General features: G+C 41.5%; 1 protein-coding gene across 10 annotated transcripts in view; it reads right to left on the bottom strand.

Moving 5' to 3' along the window:
* Positions 1 to 24,525, bottom strand: part of STIM1 (stromal interaction molecule 1) — a 218,868-nt gene that overhangs the window by 107,392 nt on the left and 86,951 nt on the right. For 6 of the 10 annotated variants that reach the window (XM_005578991.4, XM_005578993.4, XM_005578989.4 and 3 more), the window contains exon 2: positions 2,542 to 2,672. In XM_005578991.4, the coding sequence (XP_005579048.2) occupies positions 2,542 to 2,672 (131 nt within the window). Of the gene's footprint in view, positions 1 to 2,541; positions 2,673 to 24,525 lie in introns of those variants that run through there. The other 4 variants (XM_074014561.1, XM_074014559.1, XM_074014560.1 and 1 more) reach the window with 1 other exon arrangement.

Raw genomic sequence — 24,525 nt, forward strand, 5'->3', positions numbered from 1 at the left:
GTGTTATTTCGGAACAGTTTGTGCTGATGAGCTTTTTGTTGTGGTAACATTCCTCTAAAAAGAACATTTTATTCCTCCCCTCATTGACAAAGCAACTCAGCAGAATGTGACAAAAAAAAAAAAAGAACGAGGAGCAGATAACAAAGATTTCCAAGAACTTATAGATCTTGGGTTATATCACCTTCTTCGTCCATTCCCCAGTTTTGTGGCCAGGCCCTGGGACAGTGATCAGGATGTCAGTAGTCCTCATTCACCCCCAGGAACATGGCTCTATTCTCAGGATAGACAAATAAAATTTTGATCCTTTACAGGTCAGTGACACTTCTGGATGTAACCAAATTTCAGACACTTACATCATAGTCGTTGTCTTTGCTCAAGAACTTACAGTTGCCTGGTTCAACAGGTATACATATCTCAGCCTGGTCCCCACTTTCCTTTCCAACTTTTTGTTCTGTGGTTTTCTACCACAGTCCCTATCTAACCAAACCAACCCACTATATTTCTTACTACTTCTACAGCTTTGCTCACACTGATTCTCCACTACTGAGTAAGCCCAACCCTTTCCATTCTATTAAATTTTACTTTTTCTCCAGGAAGCCTATTTTTCTCTTCCTTTAAATTCCTTAAACATTATCTGGTTCATCCTTACAGACAAATCCCCTCTGTTGACCAATCAGTGAATTCTGTGTTTTGTTTTTGTTTTTGTTTTTTTTAGAGACAGGGTCTTGCTCTGTTGCCCAGGCTGGAGTGCAATGGCATGATTATAGCTCACCACAGCCTCAACCTCCTACGTTCAAGCGATCCTCCAGCTTCAGCCTCCAGAGTAGCTGAGACTACAGGTGTATGACACCACGCCCAGCCAATTTTTTTTTTTTAGAGACAGGGTCTCGCTGTGTTGTCCAGGCTAGTCTCGAATTCTTGGCCTCAAGCTGTCCTTCTGCCTTGGCCTCCCGAAGTGCTGGGATTACAGACATGAGCCACCACACCCAGATTCAGTGGAGTTCTGTATGCTACTTGCCCATCTTCAGTGATAGGGAGTTCACTGTCTACCAAGGAACCCTCTTCTATGGCAAGATAGCTCTCACTGTTAGTCAATTCTTTATTCTAAAAGAAAATGCCTACTTTTTACTTTCCCCACTTTACTTTGGACCTGGTTCTGCTCTTAGAATAGAAGAAACAATACAGCAGTACTTAAGAGCATGGGCTTGGAAATCAGATCTGCACTGATACCCACTGTGTCCCTGAACAAAATGCTTAACCTTCCTAAGGCTCCATACCCTGGTAATAATACCAACTTCATAAATCTGTTGAAGTTAAAAGAGTAACTATGCAAAAAGCTTAACACTGTCACTGGCATAAAGTAAGAGTTCAATCAATGATAGCTAGTATCATGGTTTTCACTTTACTATCATCATTACTTAAGTCTGATTTCTTTACTTCTTATGTATTTAAAGATAGAAATTATATTACCTGAGTCTCCTCTTCTCCAGGCTAAAGTCTCTTCACTAGACTTTAAGTTATATAAAGACAGACTGTATCTGTTTTATTTACAGTCCCATCTCCATGCCTAGCACAGTGCATGGTACATACATGCTTAATAAACATAATTGTGTTGAATCCTCTTTGTTTTGTACTTTCCATACTCTTCATCACTCATGTCACTCCTCTCTGTATAGGCCCTCACTGTTTCAAATCCTTCTGACAATGTGGGATCCAAAATTGAACTCAAAACTCAAAGGTAGGCTGGCAGGAAAGAGAGAGTAGGGTTATCTCCCCCATCATGATATAACTACATCACTATTGAAGATTTGGCATAACTTGGTAGCTTCATGATACAACTACATCACTATTGAAGATTTGGCATAACTTGGTAGCTTCACCAAACTACTGGTATATGTTGAGCTTTAAATGAAGAAACTTTTAAATCTTTTCACAAATAATGACCTTACACTCTGGGATCTGCTGAGCTACAGGTACAACAATGCCAAAAGATGAAACAATAGAGCTTTTTTCCATTTAGAGACTCCTCTAACTCTTCCTATCTAGACCATGCAACTGGCTCCCAAAAACTTCAGCCTGGAATTCAGAATGATCTTTCTAAAACAATTTGTTTCTTCTTCCCAAATAGAGTATAAACTCCCAGAGGGCAGGATCTGGGTGTCTTATCTTCTATCCCACATGCCAACACAGGGCTGAGAACAGACTGATGCCCTCCAGCTATAGCAGGATTGCAATAAGGATCCAAGGAAACCATAGAGACCAGCCTCAGGGATCCCTCTCCCTCCCAAACAACACAGTTTAGTCAGTGTTACGCAACTAGCCAGTAAGCAGGCGGTAGCCAGCCAGCATAAAGCCTACATTCTGACAGGCTGACTCCTGGAGGGCTGCTCTGCTGGGAGCCACCTTCCCCAATGGGGATGAGTTCCTAAAAAACAAGCCAGCAGAGAACATCTCTCCACAGGGAATAGCCTGTCTAAGCAGCTTTCAAAGACTAATTCACACAGGAAGAAAAGAGAGCCACAGCAGGATGAGAGAGCTCACCTCATCACTTTCTTCCACATCCACATCACCATTGGCATCATCGTCCATCAGCTTGTGGATGTTACGAACTGCCTCGAAGCTGAGTTTCTCATCCTCACTGTGACACAGGGGCTTGTCAATTCGGCAAAACTCTGTGTAAGAAAAGCAAGAGACAACATTACTCAGAGCTGTCACCCAGAACCCATCACCCACCTGTGTCAGCATCCTTAGCTTCTAGCATCTGACTCCTCATGTAGGCACGTAACTGGCTACTTGTACAGTGACAGAGGTGTTTCATCTAGCCTTTAACTGTCTCCCCAAGAAAATGCTGAGCTCCCCCACAGGGGCAATGCTTTATCACCCTAATAATTTCTTGGCAGGGAAGTCTCGCATAGGACTAGGAGTATACTGGGATCTAGACAAGAACGTGAATCAGTAACTCACAAATGAGAGAAAACATAAATAGCCAATGAACACAGGAAAAAGTTTGGCCTCATTAGTAATCAAAGAAATACATATTCAATTGAGTTATTATTTTTAATCAGCCAAATACACAAATGTAAATCAATATAATCTTTCTGGAAACAGAACAACAGCCAATTAGTCCCATTGCCCAAATAATGTGTAATTTTCCTTTTTGCTCATTTTGTCAGTGCTGATACATATAAGGTCAGCCATAGGCTGACTGGGGAAACCTCTCATATCTCATGCCTTCCCATAGACAGTTACATCAGGCAAATATTTTTTAGATATCTGAAGGTCCTGAGCTCATCTGATACAACACCTTAGGTGGTCTGGGATACGGTTTCTTCTGCCTACCATTATATGTCCACGCAGCAGTAAAACCAGTACAAGAGCCTAGGCCACCTTAACTTGTTCTGTGACACCTAGTCCTCTCTTACAAGCCTGGAAAACACCTAGTCTGAATGATGCACACAATAGAAAGAGCCTGAAATCTAGGCTTAGCTCTACCATGTGATCTAGGGAGGACATTTCTCTTCTCCAGGCCTCAAGGTCACTATTTGAAAAAGGTATTTTGACTGAAGTTTCTAGTATTTCTTCCAATTCCTAGATGCTAAAATTTCTCTTTCCTTTTGATCTGGATCTTGACAACTACTTCCTTGGCAAAATACTCTTCAGATGACCCTCAAAGAAGATAGATCTTGACTTCCTAGGCAATAGAAGAAGCTGTCACAGGACAGAAAGTAAGGACAGGATGAAGAGGCTGTGGTTGTGACGCCTTTTAGAAGGCACTAATCAAAGACCTAAAATACCCTAATCCATTTAATCATCTACTTGTCTGCCAGCCAAAGACAGTGATAAGACCAGACAGGTCACCTCTCTACCTCTTGCTAGTTATTCAAATCCTTTTCAAAATAAGGGAGGAGTACAAATATTAAATTTTAAAGTGTTCCAGATGTGATTCAATAAAAGTATGTTGAACATTGAAGTTCACCAATGTTAAATGATGTGCCAAAGTCAAAGGCAGCTGAAGAGCCACAGTGAGAGCCCAAGTCTGCTGACTCCCAGGCCAGCACTTCAAAATCCCATCTTCACCACTGCCTTTTTGCTAGGGTGACCAGATAGCTGGCCTTGGGTTGCTTTCATCTTTTAGAAGCTACAGGTGATAATATGGGCAAGAAGAACACTGAAGCAATGGGGGCTTTTTTGGTTGTTTTTTTGTTTTTTGAGACAGAGTCTCAACCTGTTGCCAAGGTTGTAGCGCAGTGATGTGATCTCTGCTCACTGCAACCTCCACTCCCCGGGCTCATGCAATTCTCCTGCCTCAGCCTCCCAAGTAGCTGGGATTACAGGCATGCGCCACCACGCCCGGCTAATTTTTTGTATTTTTAGTAGAGATGGGGTTTCACCATGTTGGCCAGGCCAGTCTCGAACTCCTGACCTCAAGTGATCAGCCCACCTCGGCCTCCCAAATTGCTGGGATTACAAGCATGGGTCACCATGCCCAGTCTACAATGGTTTGATAAAAGAAAAAAAATATGATGAACAGTATGCATACAAAAAGAAATATCTCTGCATAAACTTATTTCTTTCTACATTTGTTCTGCTAAATTGGGGAATGGGATGAAGGGGTGGTGGGAACTTAGGGAGAGAGCAGAATACACTCAAAGATTAAGGCATTGTTTCTCAACTACCTCACCAACAAAAACATATATAATTAAATATTAGAGCTTTTTTATCAGCCCGTGATATGCCCATTTAAACATTTATTGAATGTTCTTCATATATTAGGCCCTATGATCAGCATGGGGCATAAAAATATGAATCATATCTCATTTTTCTCTCAGAAGGTTAATTACAAAAGTGGGAGAGCCAGGCAATTAAAACACTGTGTGCTAAGTGCCATGACAGAAAGAATCATAATTAAGTATCAGCAAATTTTTTCTGTAAAGGGCCAAATAGTAAACAACTTAGAAATTGTCGGCCATATAGTCTCTGTTGCACAACTTAACTGCCATTGTAGCACAAAAGCATCCATAGACAAAATATAAGTGAATGAACTTGAATGTGTTCTAATGAAACTTTATTTATAAAAGCAGGCAGTAAACTGGATTTGGCCCACAGGCCATAGTTTGCAGAACTCTGTTATAGAATATCATATGTAGCACACCTAAATCATATTGGATTGACCTAAAAGAAGAAATCCAAGGCTGGGTGTGGTGGCTCACACCTGTAATCCCAGCACTTCGGGAGGCTGAGGTGGGAGTTCCCTTGAGCCTAGGAGTTAAAGACTAGCCTGGGCAACATGGTGAAACCCTGTCTTTACAAAAATTCTTAAAAGTAGCCAGGTATCATGGTGCACACCTGTAGTCCCAGCTACTCAGGAGGCTGAGGTAGGAGGATCGCTTAAGCCCACGAGGTTGAGGCTGCAGTGATCCATGTTTGTGCCACTGAACTCCAGCCTGGGCAACAGAGAGAGACCCTATCTCAAAAAAAAAAAAAAAGAATTAAAGAAAGATAGAAATCCAATCTTTTCATTAGCCTGTATCCACACACAGGCTTATCCTATGTAAAGCATAACTTCTAACAGGCATTTTAAAATAATGGAAATCGTTTACCAAACTCTAGGGTTTGGGGCCTCCAGGCTGCACCACTGGCCTGAGGTCAATTAACCAGCACCTTTCCCAAAGACCTACAAGATCCAAGAAGTTTGGGCTTCAAATACCCAGTCTCTGGTTTGTAACCTGATCAGACAGACAGGTGACCTTTGCTGCTAGCATCAGCTGACACAGAGAAGGATTAAAGGGATTGAGGGTTAGGGAGTACAAAAGCTTGATTCCCCTATGGCTGTTGAATCCTGTACAGAAAAACCATGTCAGCCAAAACTCACAAATAACTCCTTCAACCAAGCATGTCCTGAGCTGTCTCTCTGTTCTTCCTGAGACCTTTCCTCCCTTCTCTTACGCATTCCAATCTGGCAAGGTTTCCCACAACCATCTGGAAATACCTTCAAAGAGCCATCCATTTAGCAACACATAACTACAGTGAAAAAGCCTGGACTTAAGAGTCACAACACTATCAAAATCCCATCTTCACCAATTACAAACCATAAGATACTGGACAAGTTAATTTATCTGAGCCCCCAATTTCTCATTTGCAAAATAAGGGTAATAATCTGCTGCACAAACTTTTTAAAAATGAAATCACGTTTGTTAAAACATCCAGCATAGGGCCTGGCGTAGGCTGATATTTAATACATTTGTAGTATCCTTCTTTACCCCCAGAGCAGCAAGTAAACAGTTCCCATCTTCTGTTAACTTCGGCCACTTTCCCTATGAAGAATCAAATATAGGAGGTATAATCCAATCAACCTGACCAGTCATATGTTCCAGGTGAGTGGGAAAGTGGTTCTTTTCGAGACTCTGACAGCAGCCTGTACTCCCACAACATTTATATGCTATCACTGGTAACATTCATCGTACCGGGTTTAATGTGTCTTCCCCACCAGACTGTGATCTCCATAAGGGATTGGTACCATGTCCCCAACAGCAACAAAAACCCAGGTATTGACAAGATGCTCAGTAAATTTTTTTTTTAAAGAATACCTAAATATTAACTCTACAACTATGTGTAGGATTTCTCTAGAGAAAAAAGAGAAGAGTTCTAGGCAAAGAAAATAGCATAGCCATATGTTTTTAAACTTTTTGGTCTCAGGACCCTTTTATATGCGTAACATCTTTTAATTCCAAAGAACTGTTTAATATTTACCACATTAGAAAGTAAAACAGATGCAGCCATAAAAAAGAACGAGATCATGTCCTTTGCAGGGGCATGAATGAAGACGGAGGCCATTATCCTCAGCAAACTAATACAGAAACAGAAAACCAAATACCACATGTTCTCACTTCTAAGTAGGAGCTAAATGATGAGAACACATGGACACACAGAGGGAAACAACACACATTGGGGCCTTTCAGAGGGTGGAGGGTGGGAGGAGGAAGAGGATGAGGAAAAATAACTAATGGGTACTAGGATTAATACCTGGGTGACAAAATAATCTGTACAACAAACCTCATGTCATAAGCTTACTTATGTAGCAAACCTATACTTGTACCCCTAAGCTCAAAATAAAAGCTAAAATTTAATTACCTACATTGCCTTAATGAATATTTAGCAACATAAAACTTTTGCAAACTGCCTCAGTAAGATTTTTTTGTAGATTGATAATATGTTTCATAAGGTATAAATCAGAACATTTCAAATAAAATTTCCAAAAAATTTTGAATTAAAAAAGGAAAGTAAAACACAAATGTTTATATTTACTTATTAATTCATTCTATTTTTTCTTAATAATCAAAACAGATTAACACTAAATGAGTAACACTAAACTCATTGTAGAACAGATAAGCCAAAAGAACAAACAATTGTTAAAGTCTTTGTATACATACTCCCAGAGCAAGACTTTTCTAAAACGTCAAAAAACAACAGATGTTAGTGAGGATGCAGAGAAAAGGGAATACTCATACATTGTTGGGGGAATGCAAACCAGTACAACCTCTATGGAAAACAGTATGGCAATCTCCCAAAGAATCAAAATTAGGCAGCTAGCCAAAGGATAAAAAATCATTATATAAAGAGATAGCTACCACTCATGTATGTTGCGGCACTATTCACAATAGCAAGACATAGAATCAACTTTAGTGTCCACTAATGGATGATTGTATAAAGAAAATATTTATTTACACACACACACAAAATACTACTCAGCCATAAAAGAAGAATGAAATCATGTCTTTTGCAGCAACGTGGATGGAACTGGAGGCCACTATCTCAAGTGAAACAACTGAGAAACAGAAAATCAAACACCACATATTCCCACCTACAAGTAGAAGCCAAACAATGTGTATCAGGGGACATGGAGAGTCCCTGGAGGCAGTGGAGACTTGGAAAAGTTGACGGGAGTGGGGGAGGACGGTAAGGGACAAGAAAATACCTTTTGGGTACAATGTACCCTATTTGGGTGATGGGTACACTAGGTACACTAAAAGCCCAGGCTTCACCAATATACAATATATCCATGTAACAAAACTGCATTTGTACCCCCTAAATCTATAAAAATAAAAAATAAGACACTTTTCTAAAAGAACTTTTACAGACACCTAGTTTAAGTAACCACAGTTTAGTTAACTAGGTAGTTTCAGTACACTCCTAATTAAGTATTACAATTCATGCTAATAGGAAAAATGTAGATGATACATAGAGTTAAAAGTGCATTTCCACCTCTAAATGTTAGGTCATGATACCATTAAGAAGGCTTCCAAAGGACAATTTTCTCATATGCTTTATCCTAAATTCAATCTTTTTCTATCAGCTCCTTTGCTTAGAAATATAGGTACTTGGCCGGGTGCAGTGGCGCACGCCTGTAATCTCAGCATTTTGGGAGGCCGAGGCGGGTGCATCACAAGGTCAGGGGTTCAAGACCAGCATGACCAACATGGAGAAACCCCGTCTCTACTAACAAATACAAAAATTAGCCAGGCATGGTGAGGCGCACCTGAAATCCCAGCTACTTGGGAGGCTGATGCAGGAGAATCGCTTGAACCCGGGAGGCAGAGCTTGCAGAGAGCAGAGATCACGCCATTGCACTCCAGTCTGAGCGACAGAGCAAGACTCTGCCTCAAAAAAAAAAAAAAAAAAAAAAATATATATATATATATATGCGCACTCATCACATTGTCCTTTGATGTCCCATTTTGGAAATTCAGTGCTTCCCATTTGGCCTTGCCTTTTAAATCTAGCATTCCTGGACACTCAATATTAATGTCCACAATTATAGCTTGTTTCTAAAGCCCATAGAGTTGTTTCAGTTCTTCCTCATCTGGTCTTGTTTTCAGCTTCCTCACATCTTCTGCAACGCTGTCAAAATCAGCCTGCAGGACCAGGCATAGTGGTTCACTACCTGTAATCCTAGCACTTGGGGAGGCCGAGGCATTGCTTGAGCCCAGGAGTTCAAAATCTGGGCAACATAGTGAGACCCCATCTCTATAAAAGCTGAGCATGGTAGTGCATGCCTGTAGTCCCAGTTACTCAGGAGGCTGAAGTAGGAGGATCACTTGAGTGCAGTATGTTGAGGCTGCAGTAAGCTGTGATTGTACCACTGCACTACAGCCTGGGCAACAGTGAGATCCTGTCTCCAAAAACAAAAAATCACCTTTCAGAGACATGGTGATGACAGCCAGGCTGCTACTGCTCTCCATGTTCTCATTAATTCATTTTAGAACAATAATAAATCTCTTACATATTAATGTAAATAATATTTTTATGGAAAATAATTGTTTTCTGAAAAAAATCACAAGAAGGGTAGAATTGTTTTACATTTTTGCAAATCTTTTAAATGTCTGCCTTAATAGAAGACAGATATAATCTTATAGCTACATTCAACCTATTGTGATGTGTTGTTTTGACTGAAGATCAAAACATAGATATGCAGATGGAAGAGAGAGGAGTATTTTACTAGTCAGACTATTGTGGATATTATATGAGACTATACCCAAACTCAACAAGTGGTAGGTTTCTTAAAGGTTAGTTGCAATGTGAAATCCCAGACTATACAAATAAACTTTTTGTACTCTCTAACATTAAAATCCATTGGTCTATCTTACACTTTGAATGGATCTTTTATACACGCATGACTTTGTAACATGACGCACTTGTCATTTGGAAACTATTGGTTAGGAGTTAGTGCAGAGCTTCCAAATGTTGACACTTCCATTTATACAATATCAAAATAGTCACAATTATTAATATAACCACTGATTTCATCAGAAAAGCTTTTAATCTAGGAAAACTGTCAATTTCACAGTGACAGATACAAGTTTTCTGAAATCCAGTTTTCACTTAAAAGCTGGAATTTTATCATTGGCAACAAATACTACCAGTTGTTTTCCTTAAGGCAGAAGACACATTTCATTTATTTTCAAGAAAATGTCCGCCAAATACTGAATAACCATAGTTATCTATCACCTATTACTTCCAGTAATGATAGTGCTGCCTGAAAAAAGAGAGGTATGTCAGCTTACACCTCAATTGCACAAGTGCTTTCCTCGAGATAACCATCAAACTTCTATGTGCAGCAGAAATGCTTTATGCATACTTATATTTCATCACACAGAATATTAAAAGGCATGAACTCATGGGATACAATTCAATAAAATTAATGATTTCCACTTCTTTGTTGAAAACTTTTATTTTTTTTAACTGACAGTGTGTGGAGGTGAGGAATACAGCCATTACTAGTAGTTTAGTGCCACTGCTTTGATTTGTGTTTAAGGTGCCAGCAGTTTTAACTACCACTGTTTTTGCAACAACAGTACAAAGGTATACATCGTTTTTTTAAGGCAAATAATATATTATTATGAAATGGCTTTGATCTTCTGGATGTCCTGACAAGGCCTCGCTCGCATCCGCCATGGTCTGAAGACTACACTTTGATAGCTATTGGCAGACAAAACCACAAAGTCCTTTCCCTCATGTCCAGATCTCCTCACCTTTCTCTAGGCAGAGCTAATCATTCACTGTTCACTGTTCTATGCTCCAAAGCACTTTGTGCGTAGCTCTGTTATATTAATTCTCATGTTATGAGCTGTTCACATGCCACAGCCAAGTAGTAAGAACCAAGCTTGACTCCTTCTATCCCCCAGGGCCCATTATAATACTACCACTAACATCTACCCTGTCAAGTATGAAATCAGTATGTGCTAGCTAAATGAATGAATGAATGAATGAAGAATGCGTGAATTAATTAATTAAAAAAACATATCTCCCCAAAAGGCAAGGGAATTCTTGAATACAACCCACCAATTCCCACCACCAATATTCACTGTCCATCTGATGCCTCGACTTTCCCAACCACTTTGTTTCTCATCACTAAACAGTAATTCATCCCTGCAGGATGAATTGGAAATTGCCAAGTTTTACCAGCGGGGGCCCCATCAGTAAGAAAAATTTCTCCCACTTCACCTCTTAGTCCTCAGCCAGGACTAGCAAATTCTGCAGCTACTCTTGATGGGATTAGAATACACCCTCACTCTTGGAAAGGGATCAAAAGACTAAGACTTGAGAGCACTGGCCCTGGGAAGATTTTCAAATTTGGCCAAGGACCATAAAGTTCAAGAGATAAAATAGCATGGGGCCTAGAATGGGGATGAGGTGAGGGAGGAGTGAGGGATGGACACTCTGGCCAGAAATGTAAAGTCTTCTTTTTTTAGACGGAGTTTTGCTCCTCTTGCCCAGGCCCAGGCTGGAGTGCAAGAGCTTGATCTTGACTCACTGCAACCTCCACCTCCTGGGTTTAAGCGATTCTCCAGCTTAGCCTCTGCTGCCACGCCTGGCTAATTTTTGTATTTTTGGTAGAGACAGAGTTTCATCATGTTAGCCAGGCTGGTCTCAAACTCCTGACCTGAGGTGATCCACCCACCTCAGTCTCCCAAAGTGCTGGAATTACAGGTGTGAGCCACCGCGCCTGACTATGGAAATGTGAAGCCTTAAAAAAGGAACAGGTTTGAGACTTGGAGTTATCCAAGAAAGGTCCCCAGTGAAATATAACATCTCAGCTGAGGCACACAGCAGGCCTAGCCACAGGGAGAGGAGTCATATCCCTAGGCTGGGCAAAACTCAGCCTATCTGAGAGACATTCCTGCACCTGTTAGAACAGCTCGTCCTCACATCCAAGAAGAGGACCAGCTCTTCTCAGCAGGGGGCAGGAATTCAAAAGATCTTTTCTTCTGGACAAAACTGGCACTGGTTTCAGCTGCCTAGGCAACACTAACACAAATCACTACAGATTCTAAGCTCTGACTTCCTTTTTATTTTTGAGAGGGGGTCTTGTTATGTTGCCCAGGCTGGTTTTAAACTCCTGGCTCAAGCAATCCTCCGGTCTCAGCCTCCCAAATAGCTAGGATTAGAGGCTTTTGCCACTGCACCCAGCTTCTGAGGTCTGAATTTTGACCAAGCTCACTTCTCTCCCTGAGGTCACTCATCAAAAATTAATCAGCTCAGAGCAGTGGCTCAAGTGTGTAATTTCAGCACCTTGGGAGGCCGAGATGGGCGGATCATGAGGTCAAGAGATAGAGAACATCTTGGCCAACATGGTGAAACCCCGTCTCTACTAAAAATACAAAAATTAGCTGGGCATAGTGGCACACGCCTATAGTCCCAGCTACTTGGGAGGCTGAGGCAGAAGAATCGCTTGAACCCAGGAGGCAGAGGTTGCAGTGAGCCGAGACTGTGCCACTGCACTCCAGCCTGGTGACAGAGCAAGACTTCGTCTAAAAAAAAAAAAAAAATTAATCCATTGGCCAGGCTTGGTGGCTAATGCCTATAATTTCAGCACTCTGGGGGCCAAGGTAGGAAGATCACATGAGGCCAAGAGTTCAAAATCAGCCTGGTCCGCATAGTGAGATCTCATCTCTACAAAGGAAGAAAACAATTTAAAAATTAGCCCAGTGTATTGGTGAGCACCTGTAGTCCCAGCCACTTGGGAGGCTGAAATGGAGGACTGCTTGAGTCCAGGAGTTTTAGGCTGTGTGAGCCATGCTCATGACACTGCACTCCAGCCTTGGTGACAAAGCAAGACCCTGTCTCAAAATTAATAACAGGCCAGGCGCAGTGGCTCACCCTTGTAATCCCAGCACTTTGGGAGGCTGAGGCGGGCAGATCATGAGGTCAGGAGTTTGAGACCAGTCTGGCCAACATGGTGAAGCCCTATCTCTACTAAAAATACAAAAAAATTAGCTGGGTGTGGTGATGGGCGCCTGTAATCCCAATTACTCAGGAGGCTGAGGCAGGAGAATCGCTTGAACCCGGGAGGTGGAGATTGCAGTGAGCCAAGACCGCACCACTGCACTCCAGCCTGGGCAACAGAGTGAGAATCCGTCTCAAAATAAATAAATAAATAATAATAATAATAATAATAATAATAATCCACAGCATCAACTACATATACAGCTCCATGTTGAGTACAATGAAATATACTTCTGAGTTCAACCAGCATTTCTGACTTTGCACCTCATATGGCCTTACCTCAGTCAGTTCATAACTATAGTTATTTGAAGATATCTGAGGACACAGCTTGTGATTCTCATTTTTCATAGCATTTGATTCCACCTGGCACATGATATATTTATTTCTTGGTTTGTTTGTCATCTATGTCCCTCCACTAAAAGTAAGGTTCACGAGAGCAGTTGCTTTTTCGTTCACTGCAGTATCCCAAGGGACTTGTACAGTGCCTGACACATACTAGGTATTCAATAGAGAATTTGCTGAATGAATGAATAAAATGAATAAATCTTCACTTTCCCTAATTTGCAAGGTAGGTTTCTCCTCTCTGACTTTTTTTTTTTTTTTTTTTTTTGAGACAGGGTCTTGCTCTGTCACCTAGATTGAAGTGCAGTTGCATGATCATGGTTCACTACAGCCCCTACCTTTCGAGTTCAAGCAATCACTGCCAACCCTCATTCTCCCTCCCCACACAACCACTGATCCAATTTCTATCACAATAAACTAGTTTTGCCTGTTCTAGAATTTCAAATTAAAGGGAATCATCAGTATGTACTCTTTTGTGCCTAGCTTCCTTCCACCACCCCAGAATATTCCTACTTGGTCCTTCACTGCCAACCCTCATTCTCCCTCCCCACACAACCACTGATCCAATTTCTATCACTATAAACTAGTTTTGCCTGTTCTAGAATTTCAAATTAAATGGAATCATCAGTATGTACTCTTTGGTGCCTAGCTTCTTTTACTCAGCAAGATTTGAGATTCAGCCATGTTGTCACATGAATCAGTATTTGTTCCATTTTGTTGCTAAGTAGTATTCCATTGAATGGCTATACCACCACTTGTTTATCCATTCATCAGTTTTTGGCTATTTTACAAATAAGGCTACTATGAGTATTCATGTACAAGTCTTTGTGTGAACATATGTTTTCATTTTTCTTGAGCAAATATCTAGGGTGGAACTGATATATTATACAATAAAAATATGTTTAACATTTCAAGTTAACTACCAAACTGTTTTCTAAAGTAGGCCTATCACTTTATACTCCCACCAGTCATGCATGATATGTCCAGGTGCTCCATATACTCCCTTATATGTGGTGACGCTAGACTGAAGCCCAGGTCAAGAACCACTCAGAATTCTTTCTATATGGAAGGCTCTTTCTTACTTCTTTCTTAACCTGCAAACTCTGACTCATGCTGTTGATCTCCATTTAAATATCTTTTCTTCAAAGATCCTGACTCATTCTCCCGCCCAAACTGGCTTAGGCCCACATTATACATTTTCAAAACAAACTACATTTTCATTTATAGCACTTTTCGCAACAGTAATTATTTCTGTGATAATGTGCTAAATGTCTGTCTTCTCCACTAAATTAAATTGTAAGCTCCATAATGGCAGGAACCATGGCTGTCTTGTTCATGGCTGAATCCTGGCTGCTAGCACCTAGCTTAGTCCCTAGCACAATAGTTAGACTTCAATGAACATGTGTTGAACGAACAAACAAATGCCCAGAAAAATTTGTTGAATGAACAAATTCTAAAAGAGATGAATAAACACCATCCTTTGCTCACAAAAAGTACTAGGAGAATAAGCACAGTATATGAATTACAAGGTAAAATACAGCAAGGGGCAAGAGACCACAGCAGCAGGAGATACCATTGAAAAACAGGTAGAAGAGAATAGGAGAAGAAGGAAGAGCGACCCAAACAAAGAAAGCCCAAAGGCAAGGAGTACAGCATCTCACACAACTTGACTTATTAAAAGATCAGGAAGTCAGGCCAGGCATGGCAGCTTATGCCTGTAATCCCAGCACTTTGGGAGGCCAAGGATCACCTGAGCCTGGGAGTTCAAGACCAGCCTTGGCAACATAGGAAAACTCCATCTCTACAAAAAATACAAAAATTAGCTGGGAGTAGTGGCACACATCTATGGTGCCAGCTACTAGGGAGGCTTGGATGAGAGGATTTCTTGGGCCTGGGAGGTCAAGGCTGCAGTGAGCTGTGAGCATGTCACTGTACTCCAGCCTCGGCAACAGAGCGAGACCCTATCTCAAAAAAAAAGAAGAAGAAGAAGAAGAAGACCAAGAAGTCAAAGCATTCTTCTTACTAATCTTGCAAAAACTCCTGGCATAGAATGGGAATAATGGATGTTGAGATCACATATTATACTCAGACTCGAAATGGCAGAATTGAAGGGGATTTGGAGGGCCTCAAGGGCCACTGCTCTTTTAACACCTGGAGAAGAAAATTGAGGTCATAAAATGGGTTGTTTTGCCCTAGGTTGGCCAGCAAAGAAGTGGCAGAACCAGATTAGAAACCACACTAACTTTCTATACCACGTCCTGTGGCAAGGCTATAGTTGGGTGATCTGAATGAGCCTATGCAACAGGGCTCCCTGGCATTACTAAGTCTTACTTTCCAAGGCAACAAAGCAAGGGCTGTGGGGTGAGGAAGCAGGGGTTCCATCAGGGATTTTTGGTCTATTAATGGCAAATACAAGAAACTCTATCTGGGCTTGTACCATTCCCCAAACAGGGTAAAAGAGAACAACCTTGCTTTGCCTTAAATTCTTTAGTGTTCAACCCTCTGAAACAAACTAGCCAAAGACCTCTTTCTCATTAGAACTTAAATATAAAGTTTAAGAATCACTAGAGAAGGAAAACTGAGTCTCTGGTACACCATGCTGGGAGGAGCAAAAAGAGCAAAAGAATATGCTTCTGTTAAACCTAATCGTCTGCTAGAATAGAAGTCTCTGGCTATCTTTCCTCCAGGGTACACTCAGCGACTCCTTCTTGTGTCCCATTTCTACCTTCCTCCTCCTGTAAGCATTCTTTTCTTCAAATTTTGATCTCACATGAAGCCTCCTTCCAGAAGAAAATGGCTAATCCCTACAGCTAGTCACCAACAAGCAGGACTTGACCTCAATAACATGGGCTTCTGGTGCAGGAGCCATCCCCAACTGTTATGACACCCTTTGCCTACTCCTTGGTTTCCCATAGGGCTTCAGACTCCTGGTAGACAGCCTATTTGGCCACCCTTTTGTTTCTATGACCTCTCTGACTGAACTGAAAGTGTCTGACTGACTCCCAGTTCAGTGTTCACATACTGGAATACCCATTTCAACACTTATTTAACACTTTCAAGTAGCTTTTGCTGATGACTGAACTAGCTGAACTAGGCAAAGACACTGGGAACTCAAACAGTAACACACACTTCTCTGGACTCCAGGATCCCCTTTTTCCCCAATCCCCAATTATTGAAATATATACTGAATTGCAGAGGTAGCAAATATGGGTCTTTGAATTCCAACTTTCCTATGCATTGACTAATCCTAAGGATTAATGTTCTTACCTGAAAAATCAGTCAAGTCTTTTGAAAAATAGTAAAGCTCTATACAAATGTTAGTTGTTCATCTGTCAGTTTCTAGTCTCCGCTTAACCCAGAAGACTTTATTTTATTACATATTTATTTATTTATGAGACAGGGTCTCACTCTGTCGCCCAGGCTGAACTGCAGTGGCAAGATCATGGCTCACTGCAGCTTCTGCCTCCCAGGCTCAGCCTCCCAAATAGCTGAGACCACAGGCATGCACCACTGTGCTTGGCTAATTTTTGTATTTTTTGAAGAGATGAGGTTTCACTATGTTGCCCAGTCTGGTCTTGAACCCCTGGGCTCAAGCAATCCACCGCCTCAGCCTCCCAAAGTGCTGGGATTACAGGCATGAGCCACCGAGCCTGGCCCTGAAGTCTTATCTTTCCAACAATAGCAAAGAGAGTCTTTTATTCTTCTGGTGTTCCCCTGTGTCTAGCCCAGTGCTGGGTAGCACAGTATCTGGTCTAGAGACAATTGAAAGCTGTGTACTGATTTTGAAGGTTTGCTATCCCAGGTTTGGTGTCCCACATACCATAGGTCTTTACATATACTAAAACTTCCAAGAAGCAAGACAGCCCTGGAAGAATTAAATCAACACACACTTGTTCAAAACCTACCCAAAATTATCTGACTGGTGCCTGACCCAAACGTTCTTGTGCCCTAGCCAGTACTCATCAGGGTCTGAGATAGCCAAAAAAATAATTACAGACAACTCAAATGGCTTTCTGCTGGGAAAAATTTTCTGAAAGTGTTGCAGTGGGCACCCAAGGACTTGCCCAGATAAAGGACAATCCCTAGGAGACATGTCCAACTTATCAGTGGACCCTCTAAGATTATACCCTTCTGGGTTCAATCAGTAAGGCTGGTTCCCAACAATCAGTCCCAATCACAGCAGCTCTAAGAGCACAGTGATAAAAGCCTTGAAAATATAAACACTGAGGAACCAGGCACACCACTGCAGGGGGTAAAAACAATGTGGATTCCAGTTTCCATAGTAATAAGAGGACAGACTCAAACCTCCCAGGCCTCTTGCTGGCTGGTTAGAAGAGAACACATTCCTGGGCTCCAAAAGATACATGAACTAGGAGAGAGCTTCTCATTATCTTCCTGCCCCATATAAGCCTCTACTCAGACAATAAAAGAAAGATAACTGGCCCCTCTTTGTCTTTTCTTGGGAGAAGATAACCAATAGCATCTACTAAACAACGTTGCAGTCAAGATGATCATTCTAGGAACCAGGTTCTGACTCTCTTCCTGCTGCTGAAGAGCAGCCCTTCCTTACAGGATGCCTTTCTCAGCTGGGGTAGCAGAGTGTCCTCCCTGAAAGGAGACTATCCAGAATGAAGTCTGCCTGAGCCTTCTGGCAGCCCAGGCTCCATAGCCCTGCTCCCTCCTCTGCACAAGCCTGATCTGATTTCTGAGGACGATACATCTATGACAATGCAGTTCAGGCTTCTACATCTCTTGCCTGGGTTACAACAGTTTCCTCACTATTCTCCCTGTCTCTGTTCTAGCTTCTTTCAGACTCGTCCTCTACCAAGCAGTGAGTACAATTTTCCTAAAATTCAAATCTGGGCCAGGCACAGTGGCTTATGCCTGTAATCCCAATACTTTGAGAGACTGAGGCGGGAGGATCACTTGAGCCAGGAGTTCAAGATCAGCCTGAGCAACAAAGCAAGACCCTGTCTCTACAAAATAAAAATTAAAAAATTAGCTGGGTATGGTGTCATGCACTTGTAGTCCCAGCTGCTTGGGAGGCTAAGGCAGGAGGATCCCTTGAGCCCAGGAGTTTGAAGTTGCGGTAAACTATGATCACGCCACTGCACTCCAGCCCAGGTGACAGAGCAAGACGTTGTCTCAAAAAAATAAAATAAAATTCAGATCTGACTAGATAGCCCTCCTGAATAAAATCCTTCACAGACCCACAAAAAAACCTGTACATAAATGTTCACAGAAGCTTTATTTGTAATACCCAAAACTGGAAGCAGCCCATATATTCTTCAACAAGTGAATGGTTAAACTCCAGGACTTATGTACAATGGTACATGACTCAGCAATAAAAAGGAATGACCGGCTGGGCACGGTGGCTCATGCCTGTAATCCCAGCACTTTGGGAGGCCGAGGTGGACAGATCTTGAGGTCAGGAGTTCAAGACCAGCCTGACCAACATGGTGAAACCCCATCTCTACTAAAAATACAAAACTTAGCCGGGCGTGGTGGTGCGTGTCTATAATCCCAGCTACTCAGGAGGCTGAGGCAGGAAAATCGCTTGAACCCAGGAGGTGGAGGTTGCAGTAAGCCGAGATCGCACCACTCCACTCCAGCCTGGGCAACAGAGCAAGACTTCGTCTCAAAAAAACCAAAAAAACAAAAATGACCTATTGATACACACAACTTGGATGACTTTCCAAGGAATTGAACTGAGCAAAGAAAAAAAAGAAGCCAATTCCAAAAGGTTATATACTCTGTGATTCCATTTATGTAACATTTTTGAAAGGATAAAATTCTAGAAATGGAAGACAGAGAGAGGTTAGGAATGAGGAAGGGGCTTGAAAGGAGATGGGAGTGGTTATAAAAGAACAGGAAGGATCTTTGTGGTGGTGGAATAGAACTTTATACACATAGATGAGTATAAGTAAAACTGAGAAATCTGAACAAGATTGGTGGATTTTATCAATGTCAGTGTCAATATCCTGGCCATGATATACAAAAGCTTGTCCAAAATGTTACCATGGAGGAAACTGAAAAGTTTTCCAGTGATCTCTCCATATTATTTCTTAGAACTCCATGTAAATCTACAATCATGTCAATAAAAACTTTAATTTAAAAAATCCTTCACAGGGTCCCAAACTCCCTTAACAGTGATGCTTGACTTTTTTCAGTAAGGAATTCCAAAGAGCTCCACGTAATGATAGTTGTGCTTTTACTAACCACTGGTTGAAAAATGACTGAGGAAATAATATGGATTCATGAGACACCCCTCAAAGACCCCTTTCAGGGATTCAAATCCCCAAGACTGGGAATGCTTGGCCTTTGTAATGAATATAAGTTAGAAAAGCATACAAGACTTTTTCAAGAGGCTATCTCTATAGCGTTTTCTAGCCTTATCTCCTGCCACTCACCAGCTCACATATACCCTACGCTCCCACCATACTAAATACTTTCAGTTCCATAAATATGCAAGGCTCACTTTGTGGCTTTGTACGTGATGTTCCCTCTGCCCGCAATATCCTTGCCCCATTCTACACCTGACTAATTCATACTCAGGTTTCAAGATTCTACTCAGGCTTTTTCTAATTTCTCTGGAAGCCATCTCTATACTGACCCCCGGGGTTTGAGTAGGAGTCCCTCTTCTGTGCTCCTATAGTCCCTGTGCTTCTCTTTATCACAATTTGGACCAATTACTTAAATTCTCTATGCCTACATGTCTACCTGTAAAATAAGGAGAAAACAGTATCTACCTCATAGGGTTGCGAGAATTAAATGAGTTAATACATATAAAGTACTTCAAATAGTGCATGGCACATAGTAAGTGTTCAATTATTACCATGTTATTTTTGTTGTAATTGTCTAACTAGTACACTGAAATATCTAAGCAGAAATTGGTATTTGCATTCGTGTCTAGTATGGCATATAGTAGATGCTTGGTAAATATTTGAGAAGAGAATTAAAGGATCTAAGGTTAGGGCAGGAAGGTAGAATCTAAATTAATGGTAGAACCAGAGATTTAGAGGACTGGGAATAACTGCTAAGAGCAGGAGGTAAGTACAGGTTGGAACTAGGAATAAGATAGACATATTTAAAAGATAAGTGTAAAAAGACCCAGACTATTATAGATTGAGAACTTGGATGAATAAGCACAACTGAGACCTGCTAAATCATACATATCTTCTAAACTGGCTCATGTAGGGCTCCTTTGGTTTGTCTTCATAATTTGTTCATGTAGAGCTAGAAAAGTTGACTAACATTTTGGAGGCACGATTTTTTCATCTGTAAAATATGGCACAATAATGTATTTTTCTAAATATATAAGATTATGCAAGCAAACTACATAGTCTACAGATTCAAGTAAAACTAGCTTGTTCTTAATAAATATTAGGTTCTCCTCATCCCTTAATTATTTTTCTCTTATATATTAAAAAAAGAAAAGATAAGCCCCTTGGATAATAACCACCTAGAAGAAGAGAAAGGGAGATATGGGAAATTGACCTATACAAAACAAAGCACCAGAGCTTAAGAAAGGGTGGATAGGTACCTAGAATTATTCTCTCTCTAGCTTTTCATGTCTAATACTTTCTGACCCTTCAAGCCCAGGGAAGGTCCTGGGATGCCTTCTTTAACTACTCCGGGCCCTATAAGTCTCCCATTTTGAGGTCAGAGTACTGAGCCTACACTGGCCAACGGACCACCTCATAAGAGCTCTTCTAAACCTAACTGAATTCTGTTCTCATGTGGCCTGTTAGCTCCTCTAGAATGGAACTTGAGTGTCTTTTTGCTTTCTCCACAAGAACAGAATTAAGAATACTATAACTCTCTAAGGGAGAAAGGGAGGATGAACATGTCAGGAACTAAGTTGAGCACTTCTATATATGTTGTCTCTGAAACTTTGTAGTCAGTACTTTTATTATCCCCAATACAATATGAGGAAACTGAAGCCCAGATACAATAAGTAACTTTCCCAAGGTCACATATATGGTGAAAGTAGGGCTGGAAGTGGGACACAGTCTGTCTGCAGAGCCTTGATAAGAATAAATGCATACAGGTGCCTACCTGGTAACTAACCACACGGCTGATTTACTGGGCAATTCAGTGACATCAGCTCCCCACCTCAACTCCTCTCTGCTGCCAATCTGAGCCCGGGAGAGCTGTTTGGCTTCCTTTCTTCCTCTTATTTTGTACAACATAGGAAATACGAAGGTAGCCCACCGTGTCCCTTGTAGGATGGAGTATGTGGAAAAAACATGTGAAACAGAAGGCCCCCATCAGGGGTAATAAACGAGAGCCAAATATTCAACATCAGAGCCAGAAAGCCCTCCCTAGTTAAAACTTTCTGGCTTCAGAAAGGAGGAAATTGAACCCTGAGAGGTGAGGTCACTTGCATAAGGTCATACAGCCGAGTAGAGACTAAAACTCTGTCTTCTGACACTCAAATTGGTGCCCACTTTGGTCTACCCTGTACCAGGCTATGGAGACAGAACTACAATATGACCTGTCAGGCCTGTCACTAAGTGCAAAACCCAAAAGCTGTAAACACAGGAAATGGGTTGGGATGAGGTTCAGAGGAGCAGCAACATTTGCCAAGTTAAAAGTGTTCGAGGGTTTCCTGTCCACAGCTGTTAACTGTCAAAGAAATGTTCCAGAAAGCAATACAAGGCAGAAAGAAAAAAAAAAAAAAAACCCACTAAGAATGAGGAGAAAATATTCAGGCTTAGATATGCCTTTGTAAATTACTTAGTCCAACATAATTAGTTTTACAGATGAGGAAACTAAGACCCCCCTCCCCGCAAAAGAGAAGTGATTTGTCCCAACACAAAGACAGAACTTAAGGACTCTTACAAAGCACTGAGTTGGTTCAAATCATTCATTTTAATGATGAGAGCCTGAGACACAGAGGGAAAGGGCCATGCCCAATGTCACACAGTCATACAGTGGCAGAGCCAGCACTAGAACTCAAGGCTTCTACCTCACAGACCAGCGTGCTTCCCACTGGTTAGAGTGAGCCAAATAAAGTTATTTACCTGGAGTGATGTGGGTAGTGTTTTGGCCCTAGAAAAAGTATAGCAGGTCAGGAAACATAAAATAAGCAGGATATGGTAATGGCTAACAAAGAATGACAGGACCCAGGGCCAGCCTAAAGGAGCCAAAATAAAAATGCTTCTGATTGCTTAAGACACTTGGAAAACTAAGAGGCAGAAAAACATTCTGGCTATTTTAGGAACCTAGAATCCAACGAAGAACAAGCAGGGCAGGCAGAGAGAAAAGGCCAGAAATGCTAAGAACAATCCCAAAGTATGCTACTTTCTTTGTCCTAGGCCAAATATCCAGAAAACATCACCTCAGAAGCAGCTCTGGGTTCAGCTCACTATAGGGGTACTATAGTAACCAGCAGATTCTTGGGTTCCACACACACACAGCCAACAGGTATGGAGGGGAATGACATTTACACACTTCCTGGCATTTCATATTAACTTAATTCTCACATCAGGCCTACAGGACAAATATTTTGATTCCCATTTAACAGATATGAAAACTGGGGTGTAGAGAGGGCAAGTCTCTTGCTCATGATCATAAAATTAGTATTGTGTATAGCAAATTCAGTATTCAAATGTATACTATTATTCAATAAATTCCTACCCAGTGCCTGCTGTTCCAACCCCATTGATATAGTTTGGATATTCGTCCCTACCCAAATTTCATGTTGAATTGTACTCTCCTATGTTGGAGGTGGAGCCTAGCGGGAGGTGTGTGGGTCATGGGGGCGGATCCCTCCTGGCTTGATGCTGTCTTTGTGACAGTTCTCACAAGATTTGGTTTAGAGTGTATGGCACCTCTGCCCACCCACTCTCTATCTTGCTCCTGCTTTTACCATGTTAAGTGTCTGCTCCATCTTAGTCTTTCACCATGATTGTAAGCTTCCTGAGGCTTCCCTAGAAGCTAAGCAGTTGCCAGCCCCATGCTTCCTGTAAAGCCTGCAGAACTGTGAGCCAACTAAGCCTCTTTTCTTTATAAATTACCCAGTCTCAGGTATTTCTTTATAACAATGCAAGAATGGCTAATGTACCTATGCTAAGGACTATAGATATAATAATAAAATAGACATGGTCCTTGGCCTAACAGAGTCTCAATCAGGGAAAAAGCAGTTAAGTAATAATGATTATTATAATAATACACAACTTTTTTTTTTTTGAGACAGAGTCTTTCTGTGTCGCCCAGGCTGGAGTGCAGTGGTGCAATCTCAGCTCACTGCAACCACTGCCTCATGGGTTCAAGCAATTCTCCTGCCTCAGTCTCCCAAGTAGCTGGAATTACAGGCATGCACCACCACACCCAGCTAATTTTTTTTTTGTCTTTTTTTTTGTATTTTTAGTAGAGACGGTGTTTCACCACATTGGCCAGGCTGATCTCAAACTCCTGACCACAGGTGATCCGCCCGCCCCAGCCTCCCAAAGTGCTGGGATTACAGGCATGAGCCACCACACCCAGCCTACACAACATTTTTGAATGCTTACCATACATCAGGCACTAGTCTACATTCTCCAAATATCCTGCCTTATTTAAATTCTCACAATAACTGCCAGTGAGGCAGTTGCCATTATTCTCTTCATTTTACAGACAGGAAACTAAGGCACAGAGAGATAAGTAACTTGCTCAAGAGCACATAGCCAGTGAGTTGTAAAAGTAAGGATTCAAACCCAGGCAGCTTGACTTCAAAGCCTATAATCCTAATAGCTACCTCCAAACAAGCAATGGTAAGACAGCCTAGTGAGTACTCCGATAGGGGGAAGTCAGAATATGGAGGGCCTTGCTGGGACAACTGGGTCACCCATATTATATAATGAGGAGTCATTAGATAAAGACTGGAAAGAACAGAAAGACGAAATTGAGCATCAAGGACTAGGTTATAGTAGCTGATTCCTCCAGAGATAGGAAAACCCTAGCAAGAAATGATGGGATGGTGACCACAGTCACTACACTCCTGCTCTGATTAGGGTACCATCACCTCTACTGTGCAGAGCTCTCTCATCCAACATCTCACCGATGCTCACTACAATTCAATGAGTCAGGCAGAGCAGAGGTTCCTGATCCCACTTGACAAATGAGGCCCACACAGTGGTAGTGATTTGTCCTAGGTGGCACAGTGAGTTGGTGACAGAAGAAAGTCTCTTACTTAACTTGTGCTCTTTCTAGTAGACTACTCTGTCACAAAAGGAAAATCCAAAACATAGTATTGAGGAAGAGTTAAAAACTGTAGATTTCTCTGACCATTCTCTTTTCATCTTATCATCACTCCCATCCCACTCCCCCCTCCACTCCCACTACACAGGCACAGAGAGTTCTGGCTGCTTAAATATACTCATGCTCCCTCCCTTGGTGTCTCCAGAGGCCAGTGAT

Source organism: Macaca fascicularis, chromosome 14 (assembly GCF_037993035.2).
Source record: "Macaca fascicularis isolate 582-1 chromosome 14, T2T-MFA8v1.1".
NCBI lineage: Eukaryota > Metazoa > Chordata > Mammalia > Primates > Cercopithecidae > Macaca > Macaca fascicularis.